At 41.3% G+C, this 19,763-nt stretch overlaps 1 protein-coding gene across 7 annotated transcripts in view; it reads right to left on the bottom strand.

Moving 5' to 3' along the window:
• Positions 1-730: 730 nt before the first annotated feature.
• The window catches only part of ptgfrnb (prostaglandin F2 receptor inhibitor b), a 40,278-nt gene continuing 21,245 nt past the window's right edge, over positions 731-19,763 (bottom strand). For 3 of the 7 annotated variants that reach the window (XM_072700234.1, XM_072700236.1, XM_072700235.1), the window contains 2 exons: positions 12,545-12,847; positions 10,597-11,866 (listed from right to left, as the gene is read on the bottom strand). In XM_072700234.1, the coding sequence (XP_072556335.1) occupies positions 11,700-11,866; positions 12,545-12,847 (470 nt within the window). In that variant the 3' untranslated portion in view covers positions 10,597-11,699. Of the gene's footprint in view, positions 1,560-1,688; positions 3,098-4,265; positions 6,753-10,596; positions 11,867-12,544; positions 12,848-19,763 lie in introns of those variants that run through there. The other 4 variants (XR_011982882.1, XR_011982883.1, XR_011982881.1 and 1 more) reach the window with 4 other exon arrangements.

Here is a 19,763-nt window from a genome sequence, read left to right as displayed (position 1 = left end):
TTTTCTTGGCACACTTTAGGCCACTTACTGCCAATTGGGCATCGTTTAAATGCCACGGCCTACCTGAGCATTGTTTCTGACCATGTCCATCCCTTTATGACCACCATGTACCCATCCTCTGATGGCTACTTCCAGCAGGATAATGCACCATGTCACAAAGCTCGAATCATTTCAAATTGGTTTCTTGAATATGACAATGAGTTCACTGTACTAAAATGGCCCCCACAGTCACCAGATCTTAACCCAATAGAGCATCTTTGGGATGTGGTGGAATGGGAACTTCGTGCCCTGGATGTGCATCCCACAAATCTCCATCAACTGCAAGATGCTATCCTATCAATATGGGCCAAAATTTCTAAAGAATGCTTTCAGCACCTTGTTGAATCAATGCCACGTAGAATTAAGGCAGTTCTGAAGGCGAAAGGGGGTCAAACACCGTATTAGTATGGTGTTCCTAATAATCCTTTAGGTGAGTGTAGTTACTCACCCAAAACATTTAATTCATGCTTCAAAACCTAGTTATTGTGTCAATAATTTGGCCAAGGCCACCAAAATCTAAAGTATTTTTGTCATTGTGTGAGCCACACTGGTCAAAATGTTTAGTTGTTTTTTCACCACAACAGGCAACCATGAAAATTAAGGGTTTAAACAAAAATCTCATATTTGTTGAGAAAAGTCAATAGTATGTAGAAGAAGAAAAAAAAGTCTATGAACATTTGTATTTGTACAGTGTTTATTTTTGTACTTCATGTGTACAGTATATACACAATACAAGTGTATTACTGTACATGTAAAGTAACTGACAAGAGTAACAAGATTTCACTTTACATTTCATATTTGTGTATTACCACAAATACACAAAAACAACAAACAACATTCATGGGGAAAAAAAAAAAAAATTATTCTTGGTGGACATCTTGTCGCTCACGTTGGTCAGGCCAAAGATTTTCATCAACATCACATCTGATGTTTTCCATTGCCACACACCGCCTTGAATGCCGCACCCATCCCCTGCAATGGTCAGCTGTGATGTCCTCACATGCAGCATTCATGGCATCCAACAAAGACATCTGATTTTGTGGTCTATGATCATACACTTTCCACCTCCATGCTGAAAAAAACTCTTCTATTGGATTTAAGAATGGAGAGTATAGTGGAAGGAATTCCACTGTTATCTTTTCATGTGCAGCAAACCAGTCCCTAACACTGTTGGTTTGGTGGAAGCTGACATTATCCCAGACAACAACAGAATTAGGCAAATGTGGTCTAACTAAACCTCTTTCTTGTTCTGGAATCAGGTCTCTGTGAAGTGCATTTAGGAAGGCCAGGAGAAGTTGGGTATTATAGGGCCCAATGTGTGGAATATGTGTGCTCACACCGTTCTCTGAAATGGCAGCACACATTGTAATATTGGCCCCATGTTGGCCTGGTGTGTCAATTGTGGCTCGGTGTCCAATGAGATTGCGACCACGTCTCCGGCCTTTGAACAGATTAAACCCAGCCTCGTCCACAAAAACAAGAATGTGGGTCGTTTCATGTACTTCTAACTCCATGATTCTCTATGAAGAAACACAGGAAAAAATGTAACAGTAAATGTATTTTCTTATGGGTTTCTGAAACTTACAGTAAAGTAATACAGGCATCTTAGAAATACAGGAAAACTCACTAAGTGCACACCAATGGTTTACCTGGACATACTGGTACCGCAACGCCTTGACTCTTTCACTGTTCCTCTCAAATGGCACCTTATAGAGCTGTTTCATAGTCATCTGATGTCTTTTTAAAACTCTGTCTATGGTGGAAATGCTGACAGAATTTATATTTGCAAAGACCTTATTGTCATTTATGATTGCACTTTGGATCTCTTAGCCTGATGGAATTGTTGGCTATGACCATGTTGCAAATTTCTTGTTCTTGCAGTTGGTTAAATACTGCTGCTCTGCCACCAGCGTGAGGTTGTCGTGCAGTTCTATAGAATAAACAAATAGACTTGCATTTACCTTTACAATATTGTTGTTTATACTGTAAAAATACTTTACATACTGTAAAACAAAGAAATACATATTTACCTGTTTTCCCTACGAAAGGTTTGCACAATTGATGACACTGTGGACCTGTTTACATTAGGCTGTACTCTTCGACCAGCCTCTTCCATTGTAAAACCATGATTTATGACATGATCCACAAGTGTGGCTCTGATTTCATCAGAGACTCTGACTCTTCTATTTCCACCTCTTCCTCGATTATTTCTTCCTCTACCACCACCACGTATTCTTACACGCCTTCCAATTGCTCTTCCACGAGCATGTTGCTGCAGTTCAGGGTTGTGAACGTCCTCCATTCTCAAAAAATTCTACAGCAGTGATTGTGCTGTGGGCAATCTACATATATATACTCCCAAAGTTGATTGGTTAAATGGTTAAATGGTTGATTCATATTAGAGGTAATTTGCAATTAGATTGCGATTGCAATTAGAGGTCATGTGCCAATTTAGCAGACATTACAAACAATGTCAATGTCAGATATATTTTAGAATATACATTCATGTATACTAATTATGATAATTGAATAGATCGTTTTGAATGTGATGGCTTACACAATAAAAAATGTCTGAGAAGTTCTGAAGTGTTTGACAGTGTAAGTGAGAATCGAGTCATCAGTTTTGATCAACAAGCCATATGCAATTATTTGTTGTCCAAACTGCAGACAGTTGTATGTACTCTTTGCACACATGTGCCAAAGCATTTGCAATTTGCTCAAATCAATAAGAAATTCCAATCTGATGTGAAAAAGAAGCGAATTGTTCAGAGATCTGAACTTAATGTTTTGGGAAATAAAAAAATCATTTGAGAACTGAGCCAAAGCAATTGAGAAAAACTGTATATGGACCTAAACTGGGGATGTGTGTGGCCACACCATTCTCAGATATGGCAGCACACATTGTAAAATTGCCCCCTCGCTGACCTGGGACATCCACCGTGGCCCGCTGACCAATGATGTTACGGCCACGTCTGCGGCCCTTGGCCAGGTTGAAACCAGCCTCATCAACAAACACGAGGATGTGAGGTGTTTCATTCCCTTCCAATGCCATTATTCTCTACAATAGAGTAAAAAAATCAAATCAGTCATATAGAGGAGTCATACACAACAGAAATAGAAAATTACATAGGATTGTTCTATATTCTCCTCCACAAGTTCAATATAGCCTGCTACTGGCCACTACTCCAGTGGTTCCAAACCTGGGGTACAGGCCTATGCAGAGGTACTGCAGGGAGTATTTGACACAAAGAGGAGGGAGAAACACTAAGGACAGTTTTCTGTTGCAGTTTTTAGGCAAACATCATATATGATGTTCATGGTATTATGTTCTTGACTAATTTTGACATTTGAACAGACTATTGTGCATATGATGACTTAAACGATGAAATCATGCTGACATGTTTTGGAGAGAACAACCATTAGACTGAAAATCAGCTAATCAGTTTAGATCAGCAAGATCTATTTATTTGGAAAATGTGCCAAATGTGGGCTCATTGTGGTAACTGCAGGCTACTTGTACTTAACCATTTGCAAAGATGCACTGAGACACTTGAGACATGTACTAAGGCATTTGCAATTTGATGAAATCAATGAGAAATGCCATTCTGTTGTGAACAATTGCAAGGTGGTTTGGAGATTTGTCCATGTTATTTTGAGAATGTCATTTCTGTTTCAAGAAATGAGCCAAACCAATGGAGAAAAACTGTAAAATAATGGGAATCTCTGTGAAATAACAGTAATCTTAAGTTTTTATCAATTTACAGACAATTTCTGTTAATTAAAAATACCACTGTTAAAATACAGGAGTAAATAGATAATTTACAGGCTTATAAATGTCTTTTTAAAAAACAGAAATTGTCTGTTAATTTTTGCAATACTTTGGTTGTAAAAACACATCATTTTTTTTACAGTGTAGTCTTGTACAGTAGTCCTATTTGGACAGTACTGTAAAATGGAGAAAAAACATACAGTAAATATACATCTCAGGCTTCGTGATCAGGGAAGAGGCAGACCCCGAAATGCAAGAGAACACTTTAACAGAAATCGAGAAAAGAAAAGTTAAATTATTTGGTTTAAGTGGCATCAGCAATAAACGAAAGTTGACGGAGTGGCACAGCGTGGCGGAGTCAGTTAAAAGTGTTGGTTCCGAAATTCGTACGGTGGCCAAAATTAAAAAGAAGTGGTCGGACATTAAAATCGACGTGAAAAAATGAGCAGCCACTCACCGTAAGAGTCTTAACAGCACAGGCGGAGGTAGCGGAATTCACCCTTTGAGCAACTTTGCTGCCATGATCGGGGACACACTTTTATTGGGTGAACGTTGTCAGCGCGGGTGAGTTTTTCTCGTACCATACTTGTTTGAATTACTTGCATGTTTATGAATAACACGTAGGGCACAGATGCGGTGTTACTTTCGTTCATTCTGTTTGTTTAGTACAATAGTACAAGAGGTTCCCCCAGTGCCGAGGACGAAACAGGTGATGATGGTGCTGCTGTGCTGAGCACATCTTTGGGCACTGGCTGCACACATTCTCGTGCCTCAGAAACCAGGGGGCGACCATCCGGCCGTGTGCTGACTGAAGCTGTACTGCAGTCACAAAAAGAAATTGTGAATGCTGTAAGATGTTTCCAATGAATTAAAACATCTAAATGATACGCTGTGTGATACTTACGTTGTAATGCTGTTCCATTTGGTGGAAAATTTGGTGGCTCAGAGTCAGGTTCATCTTGCCTAAGCTCTTCAGATACCAGCAAGCCACGATTTTGTGCCAGATTATGCAACATGCTACATGCATGCACAATGTGACACACTTTTTGCGGACTGCATGTAGGCTATAGCAGCACCCCACCAGTCTTGTCCAGACAGCGGTAACAGCCTTAAAGCTGCCCTACAGTGCGCTCTACCACCGGGGGGGACACACTGGCATAAAACTAATGTTTTATGTTGAATGTGGGGTGATACAAACGAATAATTATGAAATGTGACACGTCCACCTCAGATTTAATGGCGGCAACGCCCATGCATTAATGAGACGCATGTACGAATCGCTCGTAATTTGTACATTAATAGAGTGAAAGTGTTTTCTATTTACATAAGCATAAGCAAATTCGTTATCTGAAGGTGACTTTATAGCAATGTGTGCGCAGTCGATAGCTTCGATTACATTGGGAAAACCGGACATCGCTGCAAATTGAGCTTTAATATTTGCCTGTTCAACCACAGTGTAAGGAAATTTTATATATCTGGGTGACAAGCGGATTATGCCGTCCCATACAGCTGGCATCAGGATGTCATCAATGTAGACGACCACGAACCAGTTCACCATATTCCGAAACACGGTATACATGAAGGCCTGGAATACAGAAAGGGCTGTTAGCTAACCCATAAGGCATCACCCAGTACTCATACTGGCCTGTATTGGTGATGAAGGAGGTCTTCCACTTGTCACCTTGACTAATTCGCACAAGGTTATAGGCACTACGGAGGTCCAGTTTAGTGAAAACTGTGGCCCTTCTAAGCTGTTCGAGTGCTGATGGGATCAGCAGCAGGGGTCCCCATCTTTTCACGGAGATGGTGTTGAGGACTCGATAGTCAATGCAAGGGAGAAGTCCTCCATCCTTCTTCTTCACGAAGAAGAATCCGGCTAAGACCGGTGATATAGAAGGATGAATGATACCTTGTTGGAGCCCTTTGTGTATATAGGTCTCCATGGTCTCCTCCTCCTGTACAGGCGCCCCTTTGGAAGTGATGCCCCCTCTAGGAGGTCGATGGCACAGTCACACTCTCGATGGGGAGGTAGCTGAAATGACAGGGCCTTACTGAAGACATCGTGAAAATCCGCATACTCGGCCAGAATCTGAGAAAGGTCCTCTGGTTCAGGGCTCTCAACTGAAGAGACACAGCAAGGCAGGGCCATACATTGGAGAAGACAAAGGGGCGACCATGCGGTTACTTGTACTCCAGTCAATTTGGGATACGTCAGCTCATCTTATATCTCCGGGTTCAGAAGGCGTCGGTAGAGAATCCTCAGAACCTCCTCTGGCCAGCGAAGCCCCACTGATATGGTGCGGAACTCCAGCGCAAATTCTGCTTGAGGTCAAATAATTTCTCCGATGGCGGGATGATTGAAGATCCCCTTAAATGCCTGCTGAAACTCGCATACTGAATCTAGGAGTGGACTGTCATCCATCCACAGGGCTGTAGCCCAATCACGTTCGAGTCCTGTGAGGAGCGAGATGACAAAGCGAACTCGGGCAGTCTCATCAGTAAAGCGCTCAGGGTGTTCCTCAATAAACAGCCTGCACTGCATGACGAAAGCCTGGCAATGATCTGGGTTGCCTTCATATTTCTCAGGCATTGCGACAGGCACAGAAGTGGACACCCTTGGTGGGGAAGCAGGTAGGTTAGCCTGGGCAGCCCGTCCCTCCATAAGCTGAGAGACGAGGGTGGTTAGCTGGTCAACCTGCTGCTGCAGCCTCTGGTTCTCTGCGGGGTCCAAATTATACAGGCGAAGTATTCTGTCAGGCTTCGCAATCAGGGAAGAGGCAGACCCCGAAATGCAGGAGAACACTTTAATAAGGGAACCAGGTACACCAAAGTCCTGAGGAAAAATCCAAAAGTGTGGTCGGGTTGGTCGCGGTGGGTCAGGAGCCGGGAAGGTCAATCCTACGTTTAGACACGGGACGAGGAGATGAAGGGATGGGAGGAACAACTAGAGTAGACCAGGAAGGCAGGGCAGGGATGGCAGGCAGGGCAGGGAGGTAGGGCAGGACGAGACAGGCAGGGCAAGTGGGAGAGACAATGGACAAAGAAATGCTCAGTTTGCGTCATTAACATGGCAACAATACTTCGCGATTTCAGGGAATTCCGTATTAAATAGAGCCATTAATTAGGCAGCGATTGCCTGCTGCTGCGCTGCCCCACCCCTGTGGGCATGACCATACTAGTGTACAATACATCAACTATGTAATGAAAATATATAGAAAAGCAAGTTACTGCAAACTCTATACTTTGAAGCTTTACAATATTTTACATTACGCGTCCGTGGCTGAGGAGGGACCCTCCTCCCGGATCTGCAGCCTCCAGGATCCGCGGAGACGTCGGGGGCAGCTCCAGTATCTCGTGGACTGGGTCGGTGACGACCACGAACCAGTTCACCATATTCCGAAACACGGTATACATGAAGGCCTGGAATACAGAAAGGGCTGTTAGCTAACCCATAAGGCATCACCCAGTACTCATACTGGCCTGTATTGGTGATGAAGGAGGTCTTCCACTTGTCACCTTGACTAATTCGCACAAGGTTATAGGCACTACGGAGGTCCAGTTTAGTGAAAACTGTGGCCCTTCTAAGCTGTTCGAGTGCTGATGGGATCAGCAGCAGGGGTCCCCATCTTTTCACGGAGATGGTGTTGAGGACTCGATAGTCAATGCAAGGGAGAAGTCCTCCCAAACCTGTGTCCAATCCTGTCAATTTAGCGAAGTGTGAGTTCGCCAAAGCCACTGTCACCTATTTGGGAAAGATAGTGGGGCAGGGTAAGGTCAGACCCTTACAGGCTAAAGTGTTGGCTGTGCAGCAGTGTCCACCACCGTCAACTAAGAGGGAGCTCATGCGCTTCCTCGGTTTGGTAGGATACTACCGTGGTTTTTGTAGGAATTTTTCGTCTGTCGTAGCCCCCCTGACCAATTTGTTAAAGGGCAGTAGGAAATTCACCTGGGGTTTAGATTGTCAGCAGGCATTTGATAATGTAAAGTCTTTATTGTGCTCTGCACCAGTGCTGGCAGCTCCTCAGCTTGACAAACCGTTCCAGCTACAGGTGGACGCCAGTCAGGTGGGTGCAGGGGCTGTGCTGCTTCAGTTGGATGACCATGGGGTGAGTAAGCCTGTTTGTTATTTTTCTAGGAAATTTAACAAGCATCAATTTAACTACTCCGTCATCGAAAAGGAAGCTTTGGCTTTGGTGTGGGCTTTGGGTTTTTTTCAGGTGTATTTGGGGTCAGGTTACCCCATTGATGTCTACACGGATCATAATCCCTTGACATTTTTGAACTCGCTGACGTGCCCTAATCAAAGGTTGGTCCGTTGGTCCCTTTTTCTGCAGTCATATTGCTTGCGTATCCACCACATTAGGGGATCTGACAATGTAATGGCTGATGCCTTGTCTCGTGCCCCTGTGTGATTGGGTGAGTAGGTGATTTGGGGAAACAGAAGTTCCCCTTTGGGTTTTGTTTTTTTTTATGGAGGGGGGTGTGACGACCCTGGCTTTCTTAGCCTGTGGTCTATGGGTTTTGTTATTGTTTTAGGTGATTGTGGGCGGGGTCTAATCTGATTGACCAGGCGCACCTGGGCCCTGTGCACCTGGGCAATCATTTAAAGACCCTGCAGTTTGTTAACTTTTTCCCCCTTTTCTTTTGTTTTCTGTGTTGCTGCACTTGTTGGAGGCTGGTCTGCACCTTTGGCTGCCGGGAGCTGCTGCCGGCTGCGGTTTCCTGGGTTGAGTCGTGGATGCCATGGCCTGCCATAACTTTTTCTTTTATGTTGTGCTTGTGTTATATTCTACTTTCTTTTGTTATTTCATTAAAACCCTTTTAACTCACAATGTTACTTATGCGTCTGCCCCATTTGATTTGTTGCGGCTTTGAGCCGGTCGTAACATAGTACCCTCCTGTTCTCAATCATACAAATGATTGTATGATTGAGGACACAATAGTTCGCCCAATATTTGGCTGTACCCTTTGACCAGCCTCAGCCATTGTGAGAACATGATTGACAATGTGGTCCACAATGGTGACCCTTATTTCATCAGAAACAACCCTGTGTACTTGGCCCCTCTTCCTCTACCGCTATTTTGTCTCCTTATTCTTCTACAGTACCAAGCATCCTAACTCACCTTCTTCCAGGCTGTTGTGCCTGTTCATTAGCTTGTGGTTGGTCCATTACCATGTAGGAAAATGTTTCAGTAATCTCTGTTATGCTTTGTATACAGTACATGTACTGTATATGCTACAGTAAATTGAAGGTTCATGGAATTCACCTCTGAACAATTGTAGAAAATTGGTTGATCGTTGGTTCAGCTAATGCCTCATGATTATAGGTTAAGTGTCACCTGAGACCAATTACTCAATACTGTTATAAATTTCAGATTTACCAAATACATAATACTAAATAAATATGCTAGACACATTATGACAACTAGTTCATCATTTTTGCACAGAATGACTAAAACAATGATATAATGAGTAGATGTTTTGAGTGGAAGGACTGATTAACAGCGAACGAACATAACGAATTTTGATGACAAAAGCAAATGAGAACGGAAAAAACAGCAGACAATTGTACACAATCAGTTGCATGGATGTACAAAGCATTTGCTATTTGTTCAAAACAATGGGAATTTGCTGTTATGATGTGCACAACTAATAATCAGATATGGAGTTTGAACAAGTAGTTTTGAGAATTTCAATTCTGATCTGAGAAATTCACCAAAGCGATTGAGAAAAATTGTAAAACAAAGCACTTTCATGTATTTTCCAGATCTCAAGACACAGTACAATAGCAAACAAAAAAGTCACACAGCACTCTGTAACACAAAAATATCAAAATGGCAATACAAGAACAACAAAATCATGTACTGTGGAAACCAAAAACACAACAATGCCATATAACGCAATTTATGGATTATATTTAAATATAATTTTGAAAGCTAGGTTGACTGTTTTGCATGGGGTGGCTAACATGATGATCACAATTTTAGGTGTTAAATTATTACAATGGGAAAAGACATAACCTGTTTTGACCAACAAGACTAAAGCATCTGAAAAGTACGCGAAATGATGATAGTTGTACAAAACCATTCGAATTTACGTACTAAAACATTTGGAAATTTGTGCGAAGCAATGAAAAATTATGATCTGCTGTATGAAAGTGACAGTATGGTGTGGAAATTACACTTGTTGCAAATGTTAATTGTCATTTGAGAAATGCTCCAAAGCAATCAAGAATAACTTTCAGAATGTATGGGCCCCAGTATGCTCGCTGATTTCTGCTGGGCCCTTAAAGGGGAATGTTCCTGAAACCAAGTACAGCAGAAAATCATACACTTCTGTCTTTAAGATGACTCACTTCCACATCTACTGTAGATACTAGTGGCCAAAATTATAGAAACATTTCCAATTTTTAGAGAACTTTATTCAATTGTCGCTCCAGTTACGTATTTAATTGTCCAATGTATGATGTTTGTTAGTTTCCTTGATGATTTTTGACCACTACTATTCGTATAGTGTAAGGTTTAATTGTGTGTTACTCAAAATCCGTGCGTGATAGGTAAATTCTGATTTGAGATTTGGAGTTTTGAACTCAGCACAAACAATACTGTAGGATTCAATTATTTTGAATTATATAACAAAAAAAAGTTGATCAGTATATTTAAAGAAAGATTATAGATTCAGTTCATGGGAGGGATTTTTCAAGGGGACCTACCTCCAACCAGAAATAAAGCATAGTAATTTTAGTTAAATGTTATTTCTATTTCCAAAGCAAATCAGAACACAGTTAGCACGTTTAAAATGTCTTTTTTAATGACAGAAACAAAAACTAAATTTAACAGAACTTGAAAGCTTAACCGTTAATATGCTAGTAACCAACATACAGATGTTTTCCTGACATGTTTAGCATACATTAAGCTCCCTAATAAAACTAAATTAATGAGAAAATTTTCTGTATTGTGATATCAATTTCTGAGAGCATACTGAGTGAAGATTATTTGACAAAGTCTACAAAAAAACAAGCAAGCAAACAAAAAAGGCAGCTGAATCTCCCAAGAGGTAGAAAAAACACAAGTTCAGGTACAAAATCCTAAGAAAAAAATCTTCAATATTTATTTATGATTCATAAAATAAAAGAGAAAACCTTACACTGAGTTGCAAACCAGAAGATGATAAAACAATGAGACTAACAAAAATACAGAACAGTCAACTCAATCACACATAAAAAGGCCGCCATAAAAGCAGTCTTTGGCTCCGGAGAGGCTGACAGGAACTCACCTGGTGCTGGCACAGTCTGTGTATGTGTGGTGCCAGCGTGTAGCATGTGTGCACTGATGCACACATTTCAGCTTGTGCCACAGGCCTATACTCTAGTACGTGTACTTTGCTCATTCTGCCAACAGCCCAAGTAGAACAGAGCAGTGCCCCCTATGGAAATCAGTAAGCTCAGTGACTGTCCTTGAATTTGTTATCTTTATTTCTATCTTTGTCTTGTGGAATTAAACCATTTGGGAATCTGTGTGGACTTGAGCAGAGGCTATGTTTCGATGGATATTCCTTCATCATCGGAGCAAATGCTACGCTAAGACTTTAGTAAAGTTATAAGATCATCAGCATAGTGCTCTGAGTAGTGGGAGAGAGTTGGCACAAATCAGCACTTTCACCAGATCAGGCTTCAACTCCTCCCTCCTTTCATTAAAAGTCTGTAGCAGAGTCATCTCTGTATTACATAGAGTAAAGGCAGAAGGCATCACCTAATATCCATATGATTAGTAAATCATTCTGACAGTGGCAGGCCTAGCCCAAGTTTTCCATGTTACTCTGCTGCAGAGTTTCAGACAATGTGTGGGATGATGCTATTGAGCTTTTGTTGCTGATTTGGAGGCAGTTCCTCTTAATCCATTTCCAGGGCAATGAGGTTGTTGCATGGGCGGTGAGGCGTGCGTGAAGTATTCCGGCACCAGCAGTGGGCACACATAAGGCCTAGCAGAAGGGAGAAAAGGCCGACCGCTAGGGTGGCCCCAAGCCCATAGAGCAGGGGCAACTTCATGGAGTCCCACACTGAAATCACGGACACACAGGCAATTAGCTTAACAGAGGCCAGCCTCATGCATCCCAAGCACATGCACACACCCACATTTCAGGCTAACTTACTTAGAAATTGCAGAGACTGCTATTGAGGCATGGACACATAGGAAAAAACTAAGTACTGTACATTCGACCCTTCTGCTTTGCGATGTTCCCCATCATGGTTTTGACATATTGTGGGGTCACCACAGGATATTAAATGGGCATTTTTGGGAATTTCTTGAATTTTTGTGAAAGCCACAGACAACACACGAAGGCCAACTGATGGCACACAAAACATTTAGCAAATCATAAATCATACAATCTATGTTCAAAGCTAGTCTGGAGGAGGACAAACGTATTTGCGGCAGCTTCTGGTGTGATATCTCGCAGTGATCTACGTATCTTGTGTTTCTTGTATAATTTTGTGTCTTTTTAGTGCCCTAATCTGCACAAAAATCCAAAACGCTTTTCTGTGCCCTACTCGCATGCTCATTTGACTCACCAAGGGGACCAAAAAAATTTTTATAAGGTTTTTCCAGATTGTGGGGGGCCTGTGCCGCTAACCCCCTCAATATGCAAGGGTCGACTGTATTACTACACAGTAACAGAGTACAAGTACACACTGCCTATTGCAAACACATTTGCAAATGCAGGCACGGTTATACTTACAAGCAAAACGGACAATGAGGAAGATCCTAGTGGAGGTGAGCTCACTGCCCCTGGTCCAGGTGCCGGCAGGTGATCGCAGCCAGGGTGTGGCTCTGCAGTGGTATTCACCAGCGTCCAAGTCCTGTGTTTGGTGGACACTAAGCCTGAATGTCTGGGCATCTGCCCGCTCCAGGCTGCAGTCACTGCTGCTGTTCCTGGGGCTCTTCCTCACCACACCCCAGCGGTCCATGCTGGCCAGCAGGGTAGCACCAGTTGAAGCATGGTGGGAGCTCAAATACCACTGCACCTCGTATGACACGTCACCTGAGGGAGGTACAGACAAGCCGTGAGACTGCGTCCAAGGAGACAGGAACCTCGTTATACTGAGTTGCTGACCAGAAGATGATAAAAATGTCAAACAAATGATCTTGGATCTGCAATATGCAACCAACAAAAATCTCAAGTGATACTCTAGTTTTCTATTGAATATTATTTAACTCAGCGAATAGAAGTAGCTGTAATTTGCCATACTTATTCCTCTCCCTGGAAGAGGTCTCTTGCATTGGGTAATGTCTGTTCAAATTCTTTTTTTAAAGGTGTATGAAAGCTCAAAATAATTATACTGCAAACAACCCCAAAGGACACCAACAGGGGGCACTCACTTGGAAACAACCCTTTGTCCCACTGTACCACACCTTCACTATGGGCCAGCTCTCATATCGTACTATTATTTGTCAATGACTTTCTGTGGAGGTTAAGATAAGATGTAGTGGAGAGAATGAAATGGCAAACAAGCTGAAGAGGATTCTTCATGGGGGAGGGGGGGTGCTTCTACTCTCAGCAGTGCAACTGCCTTCACAAGAAATGCAGGGTTAGCCTTCATTGTAATAAATAGTGAGCTCTATAAAGAACAGGCAGGTGCTTACATAATTAAAAGCACATAGCACAGAGGTTTGTCTTCCAACACGGCAGTGGGACAATCAGATAAGAGACAGGCGTCAAGCCTGAAAACCATATTATGTCTTAGGGAAAGTGCTCACCTTGGGCCACACCACAGAAAAGCATAAAAACCCAAAGATCCAATACAGCCATTCAATGCAGCAATCCACACCGATTATGACCATTGAGCCTTAATCATTAATAAGCATTAAAATGGCTTACACTTTACATTAACATTCCCTTTAGTCAAAAGCTATGAAAGCGAGAACATACCCATTTTAAAATAATTTTAAGCATGAAGTTACACAATCATACTTCAGAGAGCTCAGGTACCTACCCAGTGGGCATTTTCCTGTACATTTCCTGTTGCATTGTCAAAGTGAGTCCTTTTCTCTAAGGATATGGTCAGACTGTGATATTTATAGATTTGTGTCAATGGCTAGGGAAGTAGGCCACATTTGTATGAGCAGACAGCACCACAGGCTAAGAGTGACAGTGTGCTCACTCAGTAGAAAGAAAGGCAGGATCGTCAAGTGCCATCCACTGAGACTTATTGTCAAACTCTTCATTCTTTCACTAAAATATTTAGTAGTCTGTAAAAGGTAAAAAAAAAAAAAAAAACATAAACTCAGATTAATTTAACATTAAAGGTTTCATTTTACACTGTGGCTGTTCATTCTGCTTATCTAGCACTGTCCAACCCAAGAGATGGCGTTTGGCCAGTCACTGCCGTAGCCATGGAGACCGTATTTGGTTTCTGCAAGTACCCGAGGCCTGACAATGTGACCCCCATGACAACAAGCTGCTCCGAGTTCTTCTGGGACTGATAATAAACCATCGCTATCTATGAGAACATGGCTGGTGCCACAGAGCCTCCTGTACCAGGAACTGGCTGTCAGCACACAGGCATAGATTCGCAAACTAAAAAACAGCAGCATAAAATCACAGTCCCAAGCCAGAACCTCCACGGACCAAAGCCTCACTGAGAGATACATCACAGGCCATCCGGAGATTTCTGCTGCTGAAACATCTGAATATTTATCCTTGCTGAAAAGACCCATTAGTCTGACATCATTGCACCCACAGACAAACTTAAACTATAAACTGTGATTATCCTAGAGGCCATAAAAAGGGCTTGTTTGGATGTTGAACTATGATACGTAAAACTATTTTCCAAATGTAGATAAATGTGAGATAAAGCTTGTTTTTAAATACATAAATAAATAAGACAAATGAATATCAGATGTAATCATCATGTAAAACAATATTAAAATCATATGCTTGCAAGTCAACATATTTTTTTTTAAATAAGTATAATCTTCTGTTCAGGGTAAAATACACAAACACCCACTGACATCCACAATCTCTTCCCAGTCTTGCTTAACATTCTGTGCAGAGATGGCAGGTAGGTCACAAATGGCAAGCATGTGTGGACAGGTTTCAAATGACAGGTGCAGAAACCCCCCACCCCCACAATGATCCCTGAATCACTGGCAACATTCTCAAACAAACACACCTCCATTTCCTCGCATATTCCCAGAATGTGTCCTGACACAGAACAATGGTCAAATGAAAGTAAAGATCACTGACTCTTATCAGGGCATTGTTCAAACTTGAAGTTGGAAGTGAAATACTGCTATACTTTTGTGTAAGAACCCTATTTATAGTTTTCCTCAAAGCAATAAAGAAATGTTTGTCTTGAAGCATTCTCATAGTCACCTGCCAGCTTCTCTCATAAAAAGTTAAGGTTCACACAGGCCTACACCTGGCTTTCTGTGAGAAAGTCCCGCCCACTTGATTCACAGCCAGTAGAGACCTGAGTCATCTGGCTGCTAGAAATAATGTAATGCTCTTCTCACTTCTTCCAGACAATAAAAAAATGGTGACAAGCTTCATCTGACCACAAGACTGCAGTTCACCTCTACCATTAAGAATTACTGTTGATATATTATTTCTTTAGGAACATAACCAGCTGTGTTACATGACGATTTCTGGATTATGAGTAATAAAAATGATGTGGTGATTATGGGTGATTTTAATTTACCTAGGATACAGGGGCACATAGTCTCTGGCTCTTCTGTAAATGAACTTGAGATGGTGGAATTAGTACAGGATTGTTTTTTTACTCAGTTTATTAATACCCCTTCCATAGGAGAAGCCCTTCTTGATCTTATTTTCTCTAATAACCAGGATAGAATTGGAAAATTAGAAGTATTAGAACTACTGGACGTTACTGATTATAACATGGTTAAATTTGAGGTTAATTTTAGTGTCCGAAGAGCAAAGTCCAAAACAAAAATATACAATGCTGGGAAGGCTAATGGTTTGAGACCGAAACTAGAAACTGTAAGTTCAATGGAGTTAAATAGCAAAACTGTTGAAGAGGCATGGGAAATTTTTAAAAGCACATTGTTGCAATGTCAAGGATCCGGGCAGCTAAGGTGCGGGAACGTGGCATGACCAGGGCATAAAAAATGTGAATGACCCACTGGCGGATCCAAGAAAACAAACAGGGTTTATTTAACTGAACTAAAAACACAAGAAAGAACTAACAAAACAAAGGACCATGTGGGGTCAAAAACTAAAGGGGATAAACAAAAACTACAAATCACAAATAACAAAAACTACAAATCACAAATAACAAAAACTGGGCAGGTAAGCAGAATACAGATCAACCTCACAAAATTTAAGACAATCAATCACCATAACAATCAACAAACCACTAGGGAACAGAACAGTGGCCTGTACTACGAAGGGGGTTTAACCAAATCAGACTTAACCCCGAGGTAATTTGCGAACGCGAGGTTAACAAAATCATGTTGACTCCATCGGGGCTAATCAGTACTACGACGCCAGTTAAGAAGTTGATTTGTTAAATCGGTGTTAACTGCATTGGAGTTTGTGCGCGTTCACATATACTGTATGGAGCACGTTCGGCAACGCAAGGCACCGTTTGACTCATAGCGTGATCTCCATATGTTTCACGGAGGAAGACTGCATGCTAATTATGCAGCGTTATGAGGAGTTTAAATCAACCCTTTAAAGAAAGTCCAATACCACTGCAGGTAACAAAAGCAGGCAGGCTTGTTGGCAACGTATTGACGACAAAGAAAATGCATACGTACATTTTCACGGTCATAAAGCGTGGTCTAAAATATCCCGAGTATTAGACAATGTAGTGTTTTCTGAAAAGAATTGAAATACTGTTAATAAATACAGAGGCTAACAGATGCGACACAATTCAGAAGTCACCTATTATATGCTGCTAAGTAATATAATGCTCCCTGAAGTTCCATTACTATATGTTACTCATAATGAAACCTAATGTTAACAATAACTGATCCGATTTCAAATGCAATAGTAGTGGAAAGCGTTCGTCGCAGCAAGTCAAGATGAAATATAGAAACATCATGTCAAGTGGTAGGGCTATGTATTTATATTTCTACTCATTATGAAAGATTTGTTGTGTCTAGCCTCCACTAATAGCGTGTTTCTATGTTTTACAGCTAATAATAAAAGGTGTCTGTTAATATGACACTTAATAGAAGGTGAGCCACTGTTTAACAAACAATTAAATGATTTACAACAGGACAAAACGAAAAAAAGAAGCATATGTGTAGTGAGAAAACGACTTGGAACCTGTCACCACGGTTAAGTTAGCCTCATATTCGATATTCAGTTTTCTGGCTTTAATATCTTTACGGAATTAAGTAAGGTGGCCGTTTTTAATGACAGAATTGTGATGTCCAGTACACAGACATCGATGCACACCGATTATTTTTCCGCTTCAAAACATTTTGTGATTTGTGCCAAATCATGTTAATCGCTAATATAATATAGGTCCTTTCAGTTGTAATGATATATGGTGGTTTAGTATTTTGGGCTCATGGCGACTGTTGCACACCCCTTTGTTTCCCAGATTGCTTTACATGCAAATTTTAATTAATTTTTGTATCCGTATACTGTGCAGTCGACAATACATGAATGGGTTAATATCTTTAAAACTAGACAAGACAGGCACATCTAGTGAAGTGTGCTTTGATCAGTGGACAACAGGGAACAATGCACACCCCTTGGGTTTTCAGAATAACTTTCTCTGTAACAGTTATTAATGAATACATTGAATGCATATTATATGCCATTGCTCCATTTCATACATATTAACAGAGAGAGCCCCTCACGATTCACGCGCCAATGTCGTACGGATCATCCAGGTATGCCGGCATTGTTTTCGGAGAAATTGTAGTGGGAGGGGCGGTGCTCATATAGGGCTGGCTTACGCAGAAACCTCGACTTAAACAAGAACAAAAACTGCTCGGAGCAGTTTTGAGACTTAGGGTAAATTGCCATAGCAACATGTCTCGACTAAAACCTACCCACCTTTCGTAGTACGGGTTAATCGCGAAGTTACACCACACGTCATCAAGTTACTCGCAAAGTTACCCTGATAAGCCAGTTACCCCGCTTCGTAGTACAGGCCACAGAAGCAGGGACTTAAATACAGAAGCCAAAACTGGGTAACAAGACGAACACAGAACAGGTGAGACTAATTAACAGAGACCAGGAAAACAGGGCACAGGTGAAACTAATAAAATCAAAGGAGGAATACAAGGAAACTAAGAACTAACCAAGGAAACAGGGAAACATAAACCAACACTAGGGAATTACAAACAGGTAAAGACACAAGCAGGGGCACAAGGAACAAAACCAAAACCAACTACAAAATCAGACACAAGAACTAGAGAAACTCAAATGAAACACTAGGGAGCAAAATATAAAAACAGAAGAGGTGGGATTCGAACACAGGACAAGGATCACAAGCAACCACATGCTCAACACATTGAGCGATGTGGCCAGACAGGAAACAGGGGAGAACAAAGACTAACATGAAGAACGGGATGACCAGCAACGCCTGCTGGCCAAACAGGGAAGGGAAACAGAGTGGGACAAGAGGGGCTGACCCTGACATGCAAGTACAAGAGGACTTCATACCTGTTTTCAGCAAAACTAAATCAAGGAAACTACAACCAAGGTGGTTTACTAAGGAAATTAAGAATAAAGTCAGGAGAAAAAGGGCTCTGTTCCACAAATGGAAAATAACTAATGATTTCAAAATAAAGCAGGAGTATCTAAGTCTACAGGTTGAGTTAAAAAATAACATTAGACTCGCTAAGAGAAATGTAGAGAGGAAGATTGCATTGGAGGCTAAGGATGACATTAAAAGTTTCTTCTAATACTTTAACTCCAAAATAGCTCTAAAAGATGAAATAACTAATTTGCAGGATAGTAAGGGCCTTATAATTGAAAATAAAATTGATATGGTAAATTAGTTTGATGATTATTTTACATGGGTGTTCACAGTAGAGAACACGAGTAACCTACCACCAATAAGTACAAATACAGCGTCGTCTATGACCAATAGATGTATAACTGAGGCTGATGTGGTACAAAGTCTAGCTAAGATCAAAATAAATAAATTGCAGGGCCCAGATGGCATCTTATCTATAGTTTAAAAAGAGATAATAATTTATATTATTAGCCAACCATTAACTTTACTATTTCAGAAATCCTTATCTGCTGGTGTAGTACCTTCTGATTGGAAGCATGCTAATACTGTATAACAGCCATATTCAAAAAATGGGATAGAAGTAATCCAGCAAAATATAGCTATAATCCAAGTGAAAATGGTAGATTACCTGGATTCAAATAACATTCTGAGGGATAGCCAACATGGATATAGGAGAGGTAGGTCCTGTTTGACTACATAAGAACATAAGAAGAACATAAGAAATTTACACACGAGAGGAGGCCATTCGGCCCATCAAGCTCGTTTGGGGAGAACTTAACTAATAGCTCAGAGTTGTTAAAATCTTATCTAGCTCTGATTTAAAGGAACCCAAGGTTTTACAGTAGCTTGCGCTACACTAGCAGGAAGACTATTCCATACTCTAACTACATGCTGTGTAAAGTAGTGCTTCCTCAAATTCGTTTTAAAATGTTCTCCCGCTAATTTCCACTTATGGCCACAAGTTCTAGTATTTCATATCTGTACTCCGAGTTAACGACCCAGGTAACTTCCTCCATTAGGAGGAAGCCACCTAGCCACCTAGAACTAGTTCTAGGTCCCTCTGTTGTCCAGTATACATGTCTGCTGCAATCTCCATTGTAAGGTTAAACAGTCCCTATGAGGTAGGAGGATCTTCCTGTGCCTAAATCCCACCTTCACCTCCTCCTTGTTAGGCAAAGGGTGGAATTTGGCTTAGCTGAAGTGCCTCTGTGCCACTCCCATGTCCACTTTAGT

The sequence above is a fragment of the Paramormyrops kingsleyae genome, chromosome 16 (assembly GCF_048594095.1).
Source record: "Paramormyrops kingsleyae isolate MSU_618 chromosome 16, PKINGS_0.4, whole genome shotgun sequence".
NCBI classification, from domain to species: Eukaryota; Metazoa; Chordata; class Actinopteri; order Osteoglossiformes; family Mormyridae; genus Paramormyrops; species Paramormyrops kingsleyae.
The sequence above is the reverse complement of the archived record's forward strand: the minus strand, read 5'-3'. Positions and strand labels throughout refer to the sequence as shown.